Source organism: Ambystoma mexicanum, chromosome 5p (genome assembly GCF_040938575.1).
Source record: "Ambystoma mexicanum isolate Mex_15411 chromosome 5p, UKY_AmexF1_1, whole genome shotgun sequence".
Lineage (NCBI taxonomy): Eukaryota > Metazoa > Chordata > Amphibia > Caudata > Ambystomatidae > Ambystoma > Ambystoma mexicanum.
This window is the reverse complement of record NC_090930.1, coordinates 971679940-971702528: the sequence shown is the minus strand read 5'-3', so window position 1 is coordinate 971702528 and position 22589 is coordinate 971679940. Positions and strand designations below refer to the sequence as shown.

At 49.5% G+C, this 22589-nt stretch overlaps 1 protein-coding gene across 2 annotated transcripts in view; it reads right to left on the bottom strand.

Moving 5' to 3' along the window:
- Positions 1-22589, bottom strand: part of C5PH6orf52 (chromosome 5p C6orf52 homolog) — a 569473-nt gene that overhangs the window by 470156 nt on the left and 76728 nt on the right. Inside the window, exons 3-4 of one of the 2 annotated variants that reach the window (XM_069613441.1) lie at positions 22248-22287; positions 22031-22130 (exon numbers count right to left, since the gene is read on the bottom strand). In XM_069613441.1, coding sequence (XP_069469542.1) covers positions 22031-22130; positions 22248-22287 — 140 coding nt within the window. The remainder of the gene's footprint in view (positions 1-22030; positions 22131-22247; positions 22288-22589) is intronic. The other variant, XM_069613440.1, reaches the window with a different exon arrangement.

The window sequence follows — 22589 nt, the reverse complement described above, 5'->3', positions numbered from 1 at the left end:
AATATGCCAGTAAATCACAAGATTAGGATTCAATATCTGCGGAATGGTCAGGATGCTGCTTTCACAGTGCTGTTTTCACTTCCACAACTTCACTTCAACTCAACTTTACTATGAGAACCCTTCACCTTCCTCATAGTACTTCACGTCTTGTAGGCTTCTGTCTGGGTGCATCTACCGATACCTGAAAAATATGACTACAGATTCAATACTTTGCAATAAAAAAAAAGAAATAGTTTTAGACAAGATTTAGGTTCAGGCACTTCTAAACCCCAGGCAAGGCACTCTTCCTCTGAATATCTCCTTCAAAAGGGGCAGCCCATTTGTCCCTCTTGCCAGTCTCGATTTCAAGTAATATTTCCGGGCAGCAAGTTTGCCTTCTCCAACTTGACCTTCTTTCATCTGCCAACCAAACACACTCAGAAGCCTTGATGCCACAATCGTGGCTCCCGAAAATGGTTGCACACTTGTATCTTAAGCAACACTAAACTATCTGTAAGCATACAGTCTTCGTTTAGGTGGTGTTCTGGCTTTAAGAAAACTGCTTGCAGACTTCGTGGGAGAACATTCTTGGTGTGGCCAATGCTTGCTCCCTTTCTCCCTCTTCAATAATGGATCCCAAGTTTAAATGATTCATTTGTTGTCATTCATTTAAAAGGTTTGTGTGAAAGTTCACATGAATCAAGATGTCAAAAGTTCACCATTACATTGGCAAGTAAAATTAGGCACACAAGATCACTTCTTCATATAGGTTTTCAACTTCAATATGCTTGAAAATGACTTTTGGTAATATTGTTGCTGCACATGAGTGAAATAAAGATGTACAAGTTCACTCTTCCCTTGGGAAGTGAAATAATTCACACAACCACTTCTTCATATAGCTCTCTGACTTCAAAGTGTTCAATAATGGGTTTTAGTAGCGTTCGCTCTTCACGTAACTGAAGAAAAAGAATGATGAATCACACGCGAGTACTACTTTTCATTGTTCCATTGTCAATAGGATTAACCGAGAACTTCAGGGGGCTCAATTCTTATACGCGAGTGAACACAGGGCTAGACACTGTTTCCGGCAGTGCTCATGCAAGGAATCAGAATGCCATGTTTGACTTACTGGCTTCTGTAATCCTTGTTCTGCAGGTTGCACAACTTCAGGTACCACTTCTACTGCTTCTAGCTTCACATCACGCCCTACCTTGCTGCAGGTGTCTCCGGTTTGACCACTCAAAAAAATAAATAAATAAAAAAAAAAAAGGGGGCCCTCTCGCTCCTGAGGCCATGTCTTGCCTGCAGCACCTCGCCTCAGTCTCCGACACACTTGGGCACGACAATCTTCGCAATCAGGCTCACATGGGGAAAGGCATACTTGCACACCTTCCACTGAGCAGTTGGGGGGGTGGGGGGGGAGCAGGACCCCCTCAAAACAAGCAGGCGGAAACTGTCTCAGCGTTCCTGCGTCTCTCTGGTTCTCCCACTGCTGCATTCATTGCCAACAATGTGTAGTTTTCTTTCTGCCTCTGCACCTACAGCCCGCACTTCAGTCACAGCTCCAGCTCCTTCTCATTGCCTGCACCTAAGGGAGCCTTTTTTTTATTTATTTTAATTTGTGTATGGTTTTATTAAACCTTTACAAAAAAAAGGGTACAGCAATAATAGGAATTTACAGTACATACAAATAATTCATATACAGTGAATATATAGGTAAACAGAATAAGCAATAGAAAAACACAGCCATTTAGCAGTCGTCATATGGAGCTGGAATAATGGCGAATATATATATATATATATATATATATATATATATATATATATATATATATATATATGATACATTACTCACCGTAATCGTATTTCTGATGCTTGTATCTGCTTAGATTCACATGCTGTGCATAGGCCGACATCTAGTGGAAGCTGCGGAGTATTACAGTTTGTTTTTTGAAAGTCGAAAAGGGCGTCGACACAGGGCGTGCCAGTAATACTATCCCTAGTGTGACGTCCACTGTACCCATGATCCCTCACGCGTCTACGATCCCCAGATTGTGTTTTTCCTGACATGAGGTAGCATGAGGAGTAGCGTGAGTACAGATAGACCAAGCAGATAGACAGAAAGGTAAGACTACATGCAACCATGCGCCTTCTCTCGGAGGGGAGGAAGGGTGGGTCGCATGTGAATCTAAGCAGATACAAGGATCAGAAATACGATTACGGTGAGTAATGTATCCCTTCTGAGGCTTGTGGAATCTGCTTAGATCACATGCTGTGCATAGATTAGCGAGCAGTACCAGAAGAAGGAGGTGGGATGTGAGAAGGGTCATGAGCAAACAGGTGTCTTAGAACCGCTTGTCCCACTTGTGTATCTGTCTTGGAATGAGTGTCAATGCAGTAATGCTGAGTAAAAGTGTGAATAGAGCTCCAAGTAGCTGCTTTGCAAATGGTGTCGAGGGGAACATTTGCAATGAAAGCCAGAGTGGCCCCAATGCCTCTAGTAGAGTGGGCCCTTGGTGTAAATGGCAGAGTCTTTTCAGAAAGAGAGTAACACAGCTGTATACAGTTGATAATCCACTTAGAGATAGCGCCCTTAGAGACGCGATCCCCCTCTCTGCCTGTAGCTACGGAGACAAACAGTTGATCTGTTTTCCTTAGCGGTCTGGTTTTATTTACATAGTATAAGACCGCCCTACGCACATCTAGGGTGTGTAGTTTCACCTCAGCTGAGCTTTGTGGGTTTTGGAAGAAAGCCGGAAGCTCGATGGACTGGTTTACATGGAACTTGGATATGAATTTAGGTGAAAACCTAGGGTGTGTGCGTAAAACCAGTTTGTCCTTGTGGATAGTAAAGAAAGGATCTTGCACTGACAGAGCCTGAATTTCACTGACCCTTCTTATGGAGGTAATGGCTACTAAGAAGGCCGTTTTATAAGTCAGGTGTTTGAGACTACTTTTCTGCATGGGTTCGAAGGGGGGCCCCATGAGCTTAGCTAGCACCACGTTGAGGTCCCATCCTGGCGGTGGGTTCGAAATAGGAGGGTGAAGTCTCTTTACTCCTTCCATGAAGGCTTTAACCACTGGTACTTTCCACCACGAGACCCTGTTCTGGGATGTGGTGTAAGCCGAGAGGGCTGCCAGGTGTACTTTTAGAGAGTTAAAGACCAACCCTGCATCCAGCAGGTGGAGCATGTATGTTACAACGTTGGAAGGAGTGCAATCAACCGGGTTGATTTGTTTATTCTGGCACCAGATAACGAATCTTTTCCACTTGTCAAAGTAACAGTGTCTTGTATTTGGTTTCCTGGACTCTTTTAGAATGTCCATACACCTCTGTGGTAATTTGAGATGTCCAAACTCTATGACTTCAGGAGCCATGCTGCTAGGTTCATAGAGTTGGGTTCCTGATGCAGTGTTTGACCTTGTTGCTGGGACAAAAGGTTGTACCAGGCTGGGAGTCTGATGGGGTCGCACACCGCCATCCTGCGTAGGTGTGGAAACCATGGTTGTCTCGCCCACATGGGAGCAACTAGGATGAGCGTCATTGATTCCTTGTTCATCTTGCACACCACCTTCCTGATGAGGAGTTGTTGGAAAAGCGTACGCAAACCTCCCTGACCAGTTCATCCACAGGGCATTCCCCTGGGAGTCCGTTTGGGGGAACCTGGATGCAAATCCTGGGCATTGTTTGTTTTCGCTTGTGGCGAATAGGTCTATAGTGGGGAAACCCCACTGAGAGAAGAGATCTTCTACTACGTCTCTGTGAAGGACCCATTCGTGTTCTTCTGGGAGGGGGTCTCTGCTTAGAGCATCCGCTAGGGAATTGAGCTCCCCTGGAACATGTTGCGATGACAGGAAGATGTTCCGTCTGAGTGCCCATATCCATATTTTCTGGGCAAGCTTGGACAGATTTGGCGAACGAGTCCCTCCTTGCTTGTTCAGATAGAACATGGCTGTCGTGCTGTCCGTCCTGATTTGCACCGACAAGTTCAGTAGATGGGGCACGAACGCCTGCAGCGCTCGGAATACTGCCAGAAGCTCTAGCAGATTGATGTGGTTCTTGGCTACTGAGTGAGACCAGAGACCCTGCGCTGTGTGGTGGAGATGGTGAGCTCCCCAACCAGTCAGGCATGCGTCTGTAGTAACCACTGCCTGTACTTCGGGATCGTAAAAGGGTTTCCCCTTTGCGAGATTCTCTCTTGTCCACCAGTGTAGGCTTTGTACGAGTGTTGGCGAAACGACCACTAGATCGTCCCACTGACCACTTGCCTGAGACCACTGTTTCGCCAACCATTCCTGCATGGGACGCATGCGCAGACGCGCGTGGGGGACCAGGTAAATGCATGACGCCATCATGCCCAGTAACCGCATAGCTTTGCGTACTGTTATCTGTTGACCTGACTGATAATGCGGAATTTGCAGAAGTATATTCCGAATTCTTTCTTCCGAAGGGAAGGTCAATTCTCTCTGAGTATCTAGGATCGCTCCTAGAAACTGTTTTGAGGTGCTTGGCACCAGACTTGACTTCTTCTCGTTGATAGAGAAGCCTAATTCGTGGAGGAGGTCGATAGTCCTCTGAATGTTTGATCTGCAGATTCCTGGGGTTTCCCCCGTTATGAGCCAGTCGTCTAGATAAGGGTACACTGGGATTGCCTCCCTGCGTAGGTGTGCAGCTGCCACCGCCAGTACCTTGGTGAATACCCTTGGTGCTGAAGCTATCCCGAAGGGCAGTACCTTGAATTGGTAGTGGCGACTGTCCACCTTGAAGCGCAAGTATTTTCTGTGCGCCGGGAGCATGGAAATATGAAAATAGGCATCTTTCATATCCAAGGTTGCCATGTAATCCCCCTTTTTTAGGAGTGGGATTACCTCTTGTAGCGTGGTCATACGGAATTTTTGGGGCTTGACATACTTGTTGGCAGGCCGTAAGTCCAATACTGGGCGCATTGTTAAATCTTTCTTTGGCACAAGGAAGTAAGTTGAATAGATACCCTTGTTTACCTGGTGTCCTGGGACGAGTTCTATCGCGTCCTTTAGGAGCAGATTGTAGACTTCCTCGAGGAGGATCTTTTGATGTTCCAAAGAGTGGACTTTTTGTCTTGGAGGGTGGTTTCGGGGACGTTGCAGTAATTCTATACAGTACCCCTTGGATACTGTCGACAGCACCCATCTGTCGGATGTTATCCCTTCCCATGCCTGGGTGAAGCTGGATATTCGTCCCCCTACTGGGGTTGCATGGGAAGGGACCCTGAAATGAGCGTCACTGCTTCGGTGGAGGCGTGTCACCTCCTTTACTGGGGCTGCCTCTGCCTCTACCACGTCCTCTTCTACTAGCCCTACCATACCCCTGGGTAGACTGTTGTGAGTTGGTGTTCCACTGTGTACCCTGGGTGTGGGAATAGCTATTACCTCTATTGGAATTTTGGCCGCGGGGGCGACGAAAATTGCCGTTCCCTCTTTGGTTAGGTGGTTTTGTAGTTAACTGGCCAAGGGATTTGAGGGTGTCGAATTCCTCCTTAGCGTTTTTTAGTGCGTCCTCGACTGCCTTTCCAAACAGGAGATCACTTTCCACTGGTTTGTCTAAGAGTGCAGCATGTGTTTCCGCTCTGAATCCCGACTGCCTCAACCAAGCATGTCTTTTGATGACAGTCCCCTCTGCTATAATTCTACCCGCATTGTCTGCGGCGTCTAAAGTTGCTTTTAAAATGCAGCCTGAGACGTTTCTTCCCTCTGCACAAATGCGAGCTAGCTGGCCTTTAAGGGGTTCGGGAGCGGAATCTATTAGTGCTGCCACTTCTTCCCACTGATGGCAGTTGTAGCTGGCCAACAGTGTGGTGGAATTCGCGATTCTGGTTTGGTAGGCTGCCGTGGAAGCTACTTTTCTACCAAAACCATAGAGTTTTTTACTTTCCTTGTCGGGGGGAGCCTCCGAGGAAGATAATGGGGTTCCAGCTCTCTTGCGGGTGTTAGTTACGACTAGAGAGTCTGGCTTAAGTTGGCCTCTAATATATAGAGGGTCCGACTGGGCTGCTTTAAACAGCTTCTCTACTCTCGGGTTTACAGGTCTTGTCAAGTTTGGGTTGACAAGGGATGGTGCTATTCTGCGTTGAATAGATTTCAGGATGGGAATGGTCTGGGCTACTGTCTTCCTTTCCCCTATTAGTTCCTCCGCGAAGTCCCTCTCTTCTTGGACACCTTGTGTGTCTATGTGGAAGTGGTTAGCTGCCCGAGAGAGCAGTTCATTTAGGAGGGGCTGATTATCTATTGGGGAATCAGACACTGGGGCTTCCCTTTCGACTGGTGAGTCCATTCTGAAAATATCTGGGGTATTTTCTGGCTCATCCTCGTCTTCGTCCTCCCCGTAATAGTCTGACACTGCGAGATCTTCTGGTGTCTCAAAATCCTGGCCCTCTATAAGGGAAGAGTCTCCTTGGCCTGTAGGGAAAAGGCAAGAATAGGGTTGGACCTCGAAGGGTTCTGAAGCCTTTACTGGTGTTTCGACCCGGGGCCTTTTATTTGAAGGGATAGGGTCCCTTGAACCTGAGGGAGAAGATTCCGGAGGGTTTAAAGCTAGTAGTTGGTCAGGGTGTCTTTCGAAGAAATTTGCTAAGGAGGACATCCTTGACATTACTCTGTCAATGTCCTCGCATGACCAGAGTTTAGAGCTTGGGGTGACCCTGCTGGAACTCTCTAAGGACTGTCCCTGAGAAGACTTGGACGGGGAAGTCAGTTCTATTGTTGTGGGGGATTGCAAGGGTTGTTTCCTTTGTTGCTTACCCCCTTCCCCGTGGGTGGAAGTGTGTTTACCCTTTCCCCTATCTTTCGACGCCTGGCGTCGAGGATCGGATGTGGAATCCCTGTGTTTCGAACTAGGCTTCGAAACTGGGCCCTCCTCACTCCCAAGAGATGTACCCTTTCCCTGGGGTGTGGGCTGGGGATGGAAGTCATGTTCGTCTCCGGACGAGTGATCTTCCGTGATGTTAATGGGCGAGGCACTCTGTGCAAGTGTGGAGGCTTGCCTGACGTCGTGCGGCGACCTCGACCGGGACCGCCCAGAGGACGTCCTTTCGGACCGCTCCTTTTGTGCCTCTTTCCGAGGTTTCGACGACGTCGAATCTCGGGTGGGTTTTTTGTGTTTAGTGTGTGTGTGTGTAACGCTCTTGTCGCCGGGGGACTTCCCCATAGTCGCCGGGACGGACGACCTTCCGAGGCCGGGGACGTGCGTTAGGCTGTCTTTCGACGCCTTGGTGCCCTCGCCGTCCGAAAGTCCGGCGTCGCTGCCGTCGCTGAAGGTACCCTCCGCCTCCATAGCTGCTAGCTTGGCGTGGTGGGCCCAACGCTTGGTGGAGCGGTCCTTAAGAGTTTTTGTCTTAAACCTGCTACAGGCCCTGCAACCCGCCTCGGGGTGGTCTCTGGGCAGGCAAAGGTTGCACGTAGCGTGCTTATCTACCCAAGGGTATTTTTTATTACACTTGGGGCAAAACTGAAAGGGCGTACCCTCCATACGCGCCTGTGGGCAGCGGGCAAGTGTGTGTAGGTAAGAAGGTGTTTCTAACCGAGTGTGGAAGTGTACCACCCCCCACTCTCCCTACTGTAGGGCCGAGGCCAGCGGCCCAGGCCCGAGCCGAGGCGGAGCCTCAAGGCCCAATCCGTCGGGTTTCGACGTTGATCTCCTCCCCGGTTCGGCGTCGAGATGCTGGTCGACGAGGGGTGAGAAAATGGGGCAAATTAGAATTAGTTTTAAGTGTAAATATGGCAAAGCCAGGGAACTCCGATGAAGTGCTTCCGACCAGAATGGCGGAAAAAAACAATCTGGGGATCCTAGACGCGTGAGGGATCATGGGTACAGTGGACGTCACACTAGGGATAGTATTACTGGCACGCCCTGTGTCGACGCCCTTTTCGACTTTCGAAAAACAAACTGTAATACTCCGCAGCTTCCACTAGATGTCGGCCTATGCACAGCATGTGAATCTAAGCAGATTCCACAAGCCTCAGAAATACACACACACACACACACACACACACACACACACACACACACACACACACACACACACACACACACACACACACACACACACACACACACACACACACACACACACACACACACACACACACACACACACACACACACACACACACACACACACACACACACACACACACACACACACACACACACACACACACACACACACACACACACACACACACACACACACACACACACACACACACACACACACACACACACACACACACACACGGCTGGGGCTGGTTTGGGGGTAAATGCCCTTATGGTTAGCCTGGGGGGCGGCCAAGCAACCAGAAAGCACTCCACCAAGTACTCCAGGCGTGTGGTCCAGGGATGGAGAACAGCCCGGGAACTTCATTTCCCAGCGGGCCGCTCGCCGCTTGGGCCCGCTCGGAGGAAGACTGCCGCGCCCGCATCAGCGCGCATGCGCGAGCCGCGCCCATGGGGAGCCGCTCGCAATTCTGACCGGCGTCCTGGAAAGACGTGTTCTCCGGAGGCAAGCTTACGCGGGGCGATTCCACCCGACGCCTGCAAAACCCAGGCCCCGCGTACAAGGCAGAGATAAGTACAAAGCCTTACCTTGCACTTCATACCCGAGGGGGGGCCACGCAGTAGAAGCGGCGCAGAGACCCCACCAGCCCACCGCGAGCCGGAGCGCAAAACTCTTGCAGGGAACGCTAGAAGTAATAACGTCCCTAACCACGCATGAGACTCGAACTAACAATGCCCGCATGTTTCAATGTGATTAACAGTATAGTCGCATGACTCCGGACCGGCGCTTCTCGCCGTGCAGGGTATTCAGAAGCCACTAACCAATCACGCGCACAGGTATTGACTCTAATTTTGCTCTTGCAGAGAGAGACAGGAAATCTAGGAGAAGTTTGTGGCCCATCAACACGAAAAGGCCAGAAAGGCTGTGGACCCAGGCAGAAACTCAGGCAGAAACCGAAGCTAAGTACATTATTGCTTTGGGGCAATTCCCATTGGTACTGCATGAAGTGAATGCAGGTGTGGGTGGGAAGTTGGGCAATTGCTATAGATGCTGCATGAAGTAATGCAGTTTTGGAATCCCGCATGCTGCAATGTGGGGCTAATCTGAAGTCAATGCGTTTACTTGTGATGTCCTGGTGAGGGGCTCCAGTACAAAAGCCTGAGGTGAACTCAAGCATTCAGTGAAAGAGTGAGTGGTGAGAGCAGGAGTGCATGGGCGGCGAATTCATGGGGCAGGAGCCGAGGAGCATGTGACCCTGACATTCCCCCTTCCCATCCAGAACCACTACCTAAACCTTTTTCCGGTGTTCCTAACTTCCTTACCTATCCAACCAACGGACCCTAACCCTCTTTCCCCGAAGGGTCAAGGTTGCCTGTGCTGTCTATCTCCAGGTACTGCGACCTAACGGGGAGGGAGGCGTTTTAGCTGCGTTTGTGCTGCCTCTACACCTGGAAGAAGCAAGTTCTGACACACACTATCTCATATGGTCCAATTGGAGGTTGCAAATAAAGCCAGACAGTGCCAGACCCTCACACGTAGTTTGAATGCACAGACAGCGTTGCCATACCAAGTCAGTTGGTAAACCCAAGTATACAAGCTTTAGTGCACTCAAGCAGGAGTCTCTGAGGACGCTAAGTTGCATGCAAAACAGAATGAGATGTTTAGCTGTTTCAGGGGCTGACTGGCAAAATCTACAGAGGCTTTCTTCCACTGTGATTTGTTTCCACCTCAATTTAGTGTCCAGTGTTGAAAGAATATTCCAGCGCAATCTTAGCAATACATGCCGATGGTTTCGATTTGGGAAAATCGTAAGAACTGGAGAGGGGAACCCTCTTTTCTTATGTTCATGTGCTAAGTGAAGCATAGATTTATATGAATAGAAGGAGTTTGTAGTAAGGCAGCAGTCATAATCCCGAAGTTTTTTTGGTTTTTGCAGGATGAGTGGTTAGCTGTTCTAGATCCGAGTCAATATTGCAGAGAATGGTTTCACACAGGTTGCAAAATTTGAATAAGAAGCCAGAACGTTCAATATTACTTCCAACAAGTTCATATAAAGTGTTCGATATTGGTACCTTAAGCTTAGCATAAAAGCTAAGCATCCTCCAGTAAACACAGGATTTTAAATAAATATAACCTAACTCATATCGAATTGCAGCCAGAGGGACTGCGTTAGGTAGAAGTAAAACCTGTCTCCAGATGTCACCTTCAATCACATTGAGTTTAGCAATGGTTAGCCCCGTACATAGCTCCAAACCATATGTCAATTTCAGAGCTATTTTTCCTTCAAAGAAGAGAAGAGCTGGTCTAATGGAAAATTGACCATATTTGCGATCGATTTTCAGGATCTGTTTACCAAGTGCCTTAGCTTTGTTCAGAAGCATATTTATCTGCCCTCTCGAACCCCTACTAGCCCCAACATAACAACCAAGTTAGGTAGAGCAGATGTAGGTAATTATCCTTAACACCCCCCCTCCAACCCCCTGCAAGTTCCAGGAGTTGGTTTTCTTCCTGCAGGGACCTTTCGATAGGGCGAGGATTTTAGTTTTGGTGGGATTGATGTTCAGACCATTTAACTTCGCATAGTTTGAGAAAACATCTAGAAGACGCTGAAACCCCACCTTCGTTAGATCGAATAATAAAAAAAATCGTTCGCATAGGCCAGCCATATAATTTCACAGAACCCAGTCTTGGTGCCAAGAGACCCGCCTTTAGTAGGTATTCCACTGCGTCAGAGACATACCGATTAAACACCGATGGGGCTAAAACGCACCCCTGTTTAACCCCACAGAATGTGCGGACAACAGCTGACATGTCCCCCTTTTGGTTTAGGCGTATTCTTACACCAGAGTTATTATAGACCCCTCCAGAAGACACAGTAGTCACCTCGGTAAGGGTACTCGGGGGTGGGGGGGGCTAATAGAGCATCTGGGCCAACCTTTGTTAGAGATACCAAGGGTTGTTCTGGCGGGCTTCTTTCCAGCATGCCAGGTATGATATGATATGCTATATGGCATTTAAAACGCGCCTATACACAAGTGTTTCAAGGCGCAAAAAGGTATAGGTGTGTTAAACGTATTACAACTATCAGTTTGAACAATGGAGTCAACCAATTTGGCTTTAGTTAAACTAACAGAGGAAGATCTGTCCCTTGAAAATAGGCGCCAAATTCGATTTAGGTAGAGTGAGTGCGGAAGTTTTGACAAATAATAGGTTAGACTGTTTTGTAACCATTTTCCGCTTAATTGAGCGCGATTTACGTGGTACTAATGACTTTTTAGGGACAGTATGCTTAAGAGTACTTTACTGTATAGCACCGGTCTGAACAGATGGTAATAGTCTAGGAATAGAGTGAGGATTGGGGATAATCTGGAGAGGGTTAGGTGTCCAGGGTGAGGAAACACTAATGCACAGGCCATCAGATAGTGCAGGCTTAGGTTACCCTTGTGGTAGGTCATAAGGAGCTTCCAGAATAGACATGGTCTATTATTTCTATCATTCGCTGTGTTACTGAGGGTACTTGAGCAACTACAGGGGAAATTGCATCACCCTGTGGTACCAATAGCCAATTTCTGTGACAATTCAGTTCCAATCCAGTACACTTTGTTGGTTAGGTCTAAGAGTATTTCAGTGCCAATGCAGTCGATTTTCAAGTTAAGTTCCGTCATTGATCTTTGTACAGTCTTAAGTTCAGCCCAGAAGTTGTCGTACAGGGCGACAAATGAGCTGAGCACCATGTTTAAAGCGGAGACCGTCAGGTGAGTCAAACGGATGCGTGCATCCAGATCTTTCAAAGTGTGATGTAGTCGGGGGGCGCTGTTGTGCCCAGCGAAGATGGCCGCCTGATTTTCGGCTCCGTACTGCGAGGCACCTTCTCATCGTGATTCTCCTGTCTGCCCCGGCGCCACGATCATCCGTCACTCCAGAGAGACTGCTGGGGAGTCCGGGCACCCGCGGTCCAACCGCCGCCCACGGAGCCGCTCCTGCTGCGGCGATACGACCCGCCGCGGGTTGGGCGGGAGAGAGTGCTTCCCTGACCCCGCACACGGATCCGTGGGATCACAGTGGAGTCCCGCGGCTTGAGGCCTCCTGAGGGGGAGGGGCGCTTCACTCGGTTGCGCACTCGCCCTCCCCCACTTGCTGCGAGAGCGGCTGGCCTCGTCCTCCCTAATCCTGTGGACATCGGGTCCGGACTCCAGAGCGATCCGCTCCGCTGCCCCGTCCTGGGCGGCGTGCTGCCAAACCTCCATCACGGACTGGACGGAAGCGGGTGCGCCCCCGGCCCCTACTCTTGACTTCGCGAGGCCGCGCCGGTGACAAGCGGCTCGCGGTCCACTGTGGGGTTGGTGCGCTCTGCTTGATCTGTACGGCCACCCCCCCACCGGCTACGGGCACTGCTGGCCTCATCCTCTTCACCAAGGAGCCCCCCCACTACGGACTTCAGAGCGCTCCGCTCCGCTACCCCATCCTGGGGGGCGTGCTGCACACCACTGGGACTCTGGGATTCCGGCTGCGGGCGGTGAGTTCCCCCCTTCCTCCGGACCCCGATCCCCGGCCCCACGACCCTTATATCCCAGGGGCCGCGGGTATCTCTTGGGCCCTACGGGCACGAGGTGAGGTGTGTGCACCCCGGGTCTGCCTCATTCCAACCTTGCCACACCATAAACACTCCTCCCCGGACCCGTGGCCTGCGGTGGCAGTCCTCGCCGACATAGCAATTTATTTCTGAGACACTCTGAGGAATCTACCCCTTCGGCTGCTCTCCCTCCCGCACCGGAGTGCGCTGGGACCACCAACCACCAACATTCCAGGTGCCTCTGCTTCTGGGCCCCAATTGCCCTTGGATCCCTCCTTCCACTGACCGCTTTACTGCTTCTATCGGGGGCATTCCTCTCCAGTGGTCTCTCCCCCAGCCAACAACCCCCCCTCAAGCCCTCAGGAGGTGGTAACCCACACAGAAACATCATCAACGGTTTCCCACCGAACCCCCTGTCTGGGGGACCTAATCTCCAAGGGTGTTCCGGGGTCCATCCACTCGCCTTCAGTGATCTGCACTGTATACCACCCACCTCACTGCATTGTACGGTCGGGGTCTTCTACACCATATCAACACCTGCGACTCCGGCTACTACTGCCTCTACTACTGGTCACCACCACTCGGGCCCTGTCCACCCCTACAGACTTTCCGGCGAGGTGTTCAGGTCCGCCTGAAGTTTATCGACCCCCTCGTGCTCCGGCGGGACCCCCCCATCGGAGACACCATACCCCTTCCTTCCTGGTGCTCTGCCTGGGCCTCCCGCTCACACGTCTCCCTGACGTTCCTGGTGTCTCCCCTTGTGGCCCTACCCTATCTCTTTTGCACTCAAGGTTCCCCCCCTTCCGGCAACATGTCAACACAAACCGGCAAGAAACAATCCTCCATCAATATCTTCACGAAACCCTCGGGGACCCCCGGAGCTGAGGCGTCATCACTGGAACCTTCCCCCTCACTGGTACTGGAACCACCCGACTCCCAGAAAATGATGGAGTTTATCCGAGAGGGGTTCACCACACTTCATAGTAAACTCTATGACATGAACGGCACGATCTCATCCATCAAAGCACACATGGAGAGGACTGATGGTCGGGTTACAGAGATCGAGACACGAGTGAGCGCCGCCGAGGACGGTCTGGGTTCCCTTCGTGCGGAGGTCTCCACGCTATCTGCCCGCGTTACGGAGGTTGAGAAGAAGAACGAAGACCTCGAATCCCGTTCGAGACGCAACAACCTCCGTATAATCGGGGTGCCAGAGGATGATATACATGAACCCATGGAAGACTACGTGGAAGGCATGCTACTCCAACTCCTTGACTCCCCTAAACTTTCCCCGCAGTTTGCGATCGAGAGGGCCCACCGCTCACTTATGGCAAAACCTAAACCTGGAGCACCCCCACGCCCGATCATAGCCAGGGTCTTGAACTTTCGCGACCGCGATGCACTCCTCAGGGCGGCGAGGGCCCAGGGGGATCTCCTCCTAGGCGCAGCCAGGATCCATCTATATCCAGACTTTTCTGTGGCAGTTCAACGTGAGCGAAAAACCTTCCTGGCAGTGAAGAAGAGGCTGCGCGACCTCCATGTTAAATATGCAATGTTATACCCCGCCAAACTGCGTATCGAACACACAAACCGGGTATACTTTTTCACGCTCCCCGAGGAGGCATCCAGGTTCATTGATGAACACTTTCCTGGCTGAAATGCCCCCTCGACGGCCACTGACACTTGATCGCAACAGATCGCCCCAACTGTTGAACTGACACCGTCTAATCCTGCTTGGCTGGATTTCTGTAATTCCGCTATTACCTGATAAGTCTATTGAGTAGTGCCTCATTCACACTTTTGACAAAATGTTGGTATCACTGTTGTTGTTTCTCACTGTGATTGTTGCCCCCAGATTCACTGGCCCTTCACAACATGGCCGGGTCGCCGGGCAGTCTCCTGCTCGGTCCACCCCCCTCCCTGATGGGCTATGGTGGCCCGCCAAATGCTTTTCTCCCCCTGGTTCACCTCTCCTTAGGATTCTCTCTCGGTTCTCGCAGTTAAGCTAATACGCTTCTTGGTCCAGTGGATCGGTTATACACACTTTTTCACTCCAGTTCTCTTGTTCCACCACCTGCTGCCCATTTCCCCCACCGTCACCCATGGAACCTCCCCTGGGTGGGTACGGGTAATACTAGTGGGCATTATGTTTATCCTTAAATTGCCTTAAGGTTCGGAGCATCGCCGCCAGGCCGGTACACAGGCCCCCCAGGCGTTGATGCCATCGGGTTTGTTCTGGTTGCTTGGGTGTGGGTTGTTCATCCCTTCGTTTGGGGGAGGGATGTGGGAGGGGGAGGGGGGATCGGGGTTAAATGTAAAAGCAGCTTGGTATTCTCAGAAAGAGCAGAGCCCGAAGCATCATGGCCCCGTCGGCGTTTTCAATTGATCCACAGTAAGCACCGCCCATGGGGAGCACATTTCCACCCGCCCGTATTTCTTTATGGCTATCCCTGGAGGGTCGAGTGAGGAAACCCTGACATTTATGAGTTGGAACGTGCGGGGATTGGGTAATCATAAGAAAATGAGGTTACTACAACTTCAAGCCGAGAGGCATGGGACTAAAATCCTCTTCCTTCAGGAGACACATGCCTGCACAGAATACTGCGAAAAATTTGCTAAAACATGGGGCCCCCAAAGGTACTTTACCACCTATTCCACTCAGAGCCGCGGGGTTATGACCCTTATTCACAGAAGCCTCAGATACAACCCCATAGCCACGATTATCGACCCCCTGGGCAGATACGTTTTACTCCATGGTATCCTACAGAATAAGGAAGTAGTCCTGTTGAATATATACGGTCCCAACATTGATGATCCCGGATTTTACTCTGATCTTATAACTCTCTTAGATGGCTTCCCTCTGGTACCGATTCTCTGGGGAGGCGATTTCAACACAATATTCGACGTGGACTTGGACAGATCTGGCTCCAGACCCCGTCAACTCTCCAGAGCGGCTTACACTACACTCTCCTCTCTTCCCCGTTTATCCTTATTTGACGCATGGAGGCTTCTCTACCCTGATTCCCGCTCTTATTCCTTCTACTCTACGGTCCACAATTCCTTCTCTCGGATCGACAGATGGCTGTTGTCTGATGGGCTAATAAGGAGTGTATCTGGCATGACAATCCTCCCCAGGACCCTATCCGATCACTCCCCTGTAACCGTTACACTATGCTGGGGCCCAGATCGGGATCGATCCAGATACTGGAGAATGAAGCCGCATTCTTTACTCGATTCGGTATTTAGCTCTGAGATGGAGTCGGCGATCGAGGAGTTTTTCGAGATCAATACCAACTCCGTGTCCTCGCAGGCTACCCTCTGGGAATCCTTTAAGGTCTACATCAGAGGCATTGCCCTCTCCAAGGAAAATGGCATCCTCAAAACTATTCGCAGGGAGATCGCCGAGAGCGAGGCCACGTATCCTCACTTGAAGCTCGGTATTCCCTAGATCCAACCCCTGTAACCCTCGCCTTAATCGGCACTGAATTGGACACCTTCCGCGCTCTCGCGGACCGCGAGCTGAACTTTCTTGATAATCCCGGGCGGGCGAGGAGGTACGGTGAGGGCGAACGCCCTGGCCGTCTCCTAGCCAGACTCCTCCGCCATGAGTTTGGCTCCCCGCCCATTCCCGGAATTCAGAGACCCGATGGTTCCATGGCCACTTCCCCTGGAGATATCAATGTGGAATTCCTTTCCTTCTACCAATCTCTATATGCACACTCTGACAGTGCCACCGACGCAGAGATCGATGCTTTCCTAAATGGTCTCCCACTCTCGGTTCTCTCTCCCGACACCATCGGATCCCTCGAGAGTCCATTCACCCCTGAGGAGTTCTCAGATGCTATAGACTCTCTATCCTCGGGTAAGGCCCCAGGTTCAGACGGTATCCCTGTCGAGTTTTATAAACAGTTCAAATCCCTCCTGCTCCCCCGCCTGGTGACTCTATGGGAGGAATCGTTGGAGGCGGGCCAGTTCCCCCCTTCACTCCGCGAAGCCACCATAACAGTCCTACTAAAACCTAACAAACCCCCGACTCAATGCGGCTCTTACCGCCCGCTCTCACTGATCAACTGTGACGTTAAAATTTTCGCAAAATTACTCGCCCTACGACTGGTCCCTTACATGCCACACATCATCCACCCTGACCAAGCGGGGTTCATCCCGGGCCGCTCCACTTCCTTAAATCTGAGACGTCTTTTCAATATTATGAGCAGAGTGAACCCTGGCGTACACGCGGTGGCCGCGACCCTAGACATGCAAAAAGCTTTTGATTCTGTGTCGTGGAGCTACCTTTGGCGGGTGCTCGATAAATGCAAATTTGGTCCCACCTTTGTATCCTGGGTCAAGCTACTTTACTCCAACCCCGTCGCCAGAGTTCGCACTGAGGACCGCTGCTCCCCCCTATTCCAAATAGCTAGGGGCACCAGACAAGGCTGTCCCTTCTCGCCCTTAATCTTCGCTGTGGCAATGGAGCCGTTTGCGGACATGCTTCGCCAGAACCATGCACATAGAGGTCTACGTACGGCCGGCTCCTCAGATATAGTCTCTCTATATGCCGATGATGCTCTTCTCTATATCCGCTCCCCCGAAACTAACCTAGCCCCAATACTTGCAGACATTGCTCTCTTCGGGCGGATCTCCGGTCTCACAGTGAACTGCTCTAAATCAACCCTTTTTCCTCTCACACCCAGTACGCTCCCCCCTCCCGATACCTTGGGATTCGCATGGGCCCAATCTAGATTCACTTACCTGGGCGTAATGGTGTCACGTCATACTGAACGAGTCTTGGAAGATAATTTTCAGTCATACCTCACAAACCTTATGATAAAAATACAGGGCTGGAACAAACTTCCGATCTCACTGGCAGGCAGGATAGGGGTACTGAAGATGGTGGTACTCCCCCCAACTCCTGTACAGGTTTGCTAATATTCCGCTGTGGCCAGGAGTTGAATTCTTTCAGACATTGACACGCTCTCTTAACTCCTTCCTCTGGCATTCCGGTGCGGTCCGCCTTAAGCTTAAGACCCTCTCTGCCCCAATGGAGGCGGGCGGCTTTGGGGCACCAGACTTCCTCAAGTACTGGCTGGCGGCTCAACTCCAGCATACTGCACACTGGTTCAACATATCAGACCCCCCGCCCCACGTTAGACTGGAAAGGCTGTCAGTCAGCGATCGCGACATTCGATCTCTGGTGTTCATGCCAACCCCGGCGGTACCAGACTCACTTGACCCAGCGACATGCACATCCTTGGCCTTGTCCAAATCCTGGCAAATGTTGGGCATCACCCATCCCTTTCACGGTAACTTTCCAATTTGGAATTTCCTCCCTGGGGTCCCACGAGTTCCTCCCTCCGTGGTTCGCACATGGGCCGAGGCGGGTTATGAACTGCTGCGCGATATATTCGAACAAGGTAATTTTATAGAATGGCCCGACCTCCCGGCCCCCCTTAGACGGAAACCTTCCGTCTGGCTTCAGTATTCATCCCTACGTAGAGTCCTCAAGCACAAGTACACAGGCTTCCCAACATTGCCACCTGACGAACCTGCAATCACCGAGCTTTCCTCACCTGACCCAATGAGGGGCAAAATCTCCAGACTATACACCTTACTCCAAACCAGGTCACCCCCCACATTCCCCAAACTACGGCGCTCCTGGGAGACAGATCTCGGCCTCGAGATAACCGATGAACGTTGGTCCCACATGTGTGCACGGATCCATGGGGTGTCCTTCAACTCCCGGTTCAAACTGATCCAATTTAAGGTGACTCACAGGTACCACTACACCCCGACCAGGCTACATCACATCTCTAGTGACTCCTCCCCTAGGTGCCCTAGATGCGGCTACGAGGAGGCCGATTACATCCACATGATCTGGTCATGTCCTCGACTCACCCAATTCTGGACCTCAGTGTGCTCCACTACATCGACCATCCTCGAATCTCCCTTCCTTCCATCTCCAATGAAATGCCTATTTCATGATTTCCCTGAACTCCACCGCAACTCCAGGAAACTGGCCGGTCTCTGCATGCTACTAGCGGTGCGTACAATCCTACTCTGCTGGTTACGGCCTACCCCCCCCACCCACGCGCAGTGGCTCAAAGCAGTTACATGGGCCTCCGACACTGAAGAATCCTGGGCGGCCCAACAACCCGCCTGCTCCAGGCCTAGAGACATATGGCAGAAGTTCCGCTCGTTCACGTCCTCCACTGACACCGACTCAGATTCCGTATCCCCAACTCCCTCTCCTAACTCAACCTCAGGTGGCCCCTGAGCTGTCTCTCATTTACCTTTTATTTCGACCCTCTATGGGCCCCCTGGTGCTTATGTCGTTACCCTTTCCTTTATGTATCCCATTGATATGTATTGCATGTAATATGCCGATTGCCCTGTTTTGCTTCTAAAGGCTCTATTGTTATTCACCTGTATCTGTGTTACCAAGCTGAATGAATAAACAAAAGTTTAAAAAAAAAAAAAAGTGTGATGTAGTCTTGGAGTGTACATGACTTCTGATTTGTATCCCATGAGCTTGCTTCCCCCGCAGAGAGTACATTATTTGGGTCGATGCCTTCAATAATATTTTAAGAGCAGTAGGAGTATTCTGGGACAAGGCCCCTTGAGGCTGTAAGATCGAGTTTACAGGGATTTCATCAGCAGAGGGCAAATCCATGCCTATATCTGCACATTCAATAATACTAATATCAGTAATATTATTGTTGCCGCCAAAAATAGCCTGGTTAGTCATAGCTGAATGGCATAGCATAGCATTGCCTCTAAAAGCATTAGGTAGTTTGAATTCAGTGCTAGTAGAGGTTGCTTTCAAAATATATTTGTCCATAAATGTTTGGGCTGAGACAGGCTGAATAAGTTATTATTGTCTGGGGGTTTTATGATGCAATTCCCCATCAGGTGTAGTCGGGATATGAATCAATACTTTATGAGTGAGTGCCGCGGGACAAGTTTCCTTGTAGTTTGGGGTTTTATGCTTGGCTGTAGAAAAGCTAGATGACAGTCCCCGTTTTAGGTTTGAGGTAGTTAACACAGGCAAAGGCGGAACGCAGAATGAAGTTGAGGTTAGTTGTCCACTGGTAGGTAGACAACAGTTAATCAATGTAGGAAGTGGCTGGCTACTACCCGGTGGGTCCGCCAAAATGGCATCTGGGAGCATAGAAGATCCTTTTTGACTGTGTAGACCAGGCCTCATAGTTGTAGGAAGTATTAAAAGAGCCTCAAGGAAGGTGATAAAAACAAGCTTCTGAAATAGATTGAAAAGTAAGTAAAAACAGGTCCAAGGTTATTACGCTAAGCACAAGGTACCTTTAAATGAAAAATAGGTGTTACCAGATCAAAGTGTTTGCAGATCTGATACCAAGTCTGCAAACCCTGCAGTCTCTGGTAGGATGGAGAAGCAAAGGTGCTTCTCAGTGGCAGGAACACAGAGCGTGTGTGGGAGCAAAGTCAGTAGCTTAGGAGCTATTCAGACCAGATCTGATAACCAGCTAAAATTATTCAGTAATATAGGCAAAAATGTCCAGATATCTCAAGAAGTAAAATGCTTACTGTACTGCAGCATACGGCAGCCATCCACGCCAAACAGCCAAACAGCACCAGCCCTTCTGCCACCAGGGTTTACGCCGCTCGGGCGGCTGTGCGGGAGATTTGTAGTGCCGGCGATGTCACGTGAGGAAGTCACGTGACCTTCAGCAGCTCCGCCTCCCTGGATGCAGGCAGCAAGAGCAGAGTGCTTGCAGTGCTGCCTGGAGGGGGAGGCTAGCTGGAATAGGTAAAAAGTAGTAAAAACACACGATCCTGCAGCTCTGTAGCAATTCATATCCGGTCCCTTCTCTCAGCCTTTTGTGTATCCCAGGTCCCTTCAGGTGTGGGCTGTTCTGCATAATTGCCCAACTACTACAGCAGGTCTCCTCAGTCCTCTTCCTCGTCCCAGTACTTAAGAGATTATGGGAGTTGTAGTCCCAACCACAATGTAGGCAACTTCTTACTTTTAAGGGTAGATCTATTTCCTTAGAATTATTAAAAGATTAACTGTTAGAGTTAGTTGTTACAGAGGAAGATAATTGACTTAAGCAATATTGCTAGATACTTTTACTTCATACCACTTGGAGTAAGGAGGGTTATCATCTTGAGACACCCTGAAAGATCTTTCTGTTAAGGTCTGTTCAGGTTTCATGGTATTGGTGCTCAAAGCCATAAGATTTCTATGTGGTTCAGATACACAAGCCATTACCTGTTTTGGCCATCTTGAAAGGTGTTCGCTTTCAAAGGACACATGCCGTGTCCCATTCCCCGGGATCTCCTCACCACCCTGAGCCTCATCTCCTCCCAGGTGATCCTCCCAAAGTACGCCACCCCCAAGGTCAGGATCAGAAAGTTTGCCTTTCCCTGGCCACCTAGGAGCAGACTTTAGGCAAGGGTTCAGTGAGAGATCAGTAGGATTCTTCACAATATGCACCCCACACACACAGCAGTGGTCCAATCAGGGGCCACTGTGGGGCCGACTCATGCCTGCAAACTAGACTCACTTGCACCAGTATGTGGATTGGGATCATACAGTCCAAGCCCACTTCCAGGTCCATATACACATGGCATGTACTAGCCCGTTAAAACTTCCTGCACAAATGCAGGACCATAAAAGGGAATTCCTGAGAGAAGGCCAAAGAAAAAAAATGGGCAAAGAACAAGCAAACAACCTTGTGGCACAGCCATTTTAGGACACTGGTCACTGTTGGCATCCAAACACAATAAACGTGAACAGGCACACTAAAAATATAGTAATAATGGTAACTGCTGCCACCAGCTTGTCTTTAGGTAGTTAAAAGTAACCAACAATCCTGTTGGTATACCAAAGTATCCCCATTACCCTGCATTGGAAAACGCTATGTGCAAAATTAAACCGTTACCCAAACAAAAAGACAAAAGGGAAAAATGTCCTAGCACTGACAGTCTGAGGTTTCCCCATGACAAATGAGCAAAAAGGCCAGTGAAGTGAAGCTGAAAACTTCACTTCTCTATAAAAAGTCAGGACAAGGTGTGTAACAAAAGCAACAACTCTGGGGGGTCCATATAATATGGAGGGGAAAGTTGCCTAAAAGAGAAATATATCGCAAAAAACAGGAGGGGCCAGAAGCATCTTAGTCTTGTGCTAATTATGCAGACATTATTGCATCTTCCTCCACTACCTCTAAAACATACTTCACATTTTTTATAGCTACCTATTTTTAAACTATTACTTCCTGGTAGTTTCCGGTGATGAACAGATGTTGGTTGCAAGCCTCTTATTTCTGAAAAAAGGCAGGTCCTCTTCAAACATTTTAATACAGACACAATCTTGCATACAGTTTATTTCCCTTCATGAATATGATGTGTAGTCCTTAACCTGCGAACCATTTTTAATTTTTCAAAAAAATTAAAATCAATAAGTAATACTTACTGGATTTGTACCAGGTATGTAGACCCCATTCAGTCTGTGCAGGCAACGCTCAACACTTGCTTCATCTACAAGATCGACAAAGCAGTATCCAGTTTTCCCTCTAAAACGATACATTAAATCACATGGTATCAGTGTTTCTTGCTGTGACATTACAAACACCATTAAACATAAAATAAAAAATCATCTGAGAATGTGGAAAGTTCAAAGTAAAAGTTACCTTTGAGGAAAAATTAAGGCCAGGAAATACCTTTTTACCACTAAAAAAAGATAAAGTTCACTTAGTTATTTGTTTATGCTCAACACTGAATCACTATGGTGCATGCACAAACCAGGCATAGTAGAGCAGCGATCAGCAAGGGTTCAAGTGGGCTACCATTTTCCATACTCTACTTACAAATGTACAGTTACACTGCTACTGGTCATCTGAAAAAGGAGAAAAATACTGAGACCGACTTTATTAAGGGCATCAGACTAAAGCCGGAGTGTGTTTAGTACACTGGTCTTGGTTACAAAGGTTTGATTTATATTGCGAGAGAATAAGCAAATGAGACGTGCTCTT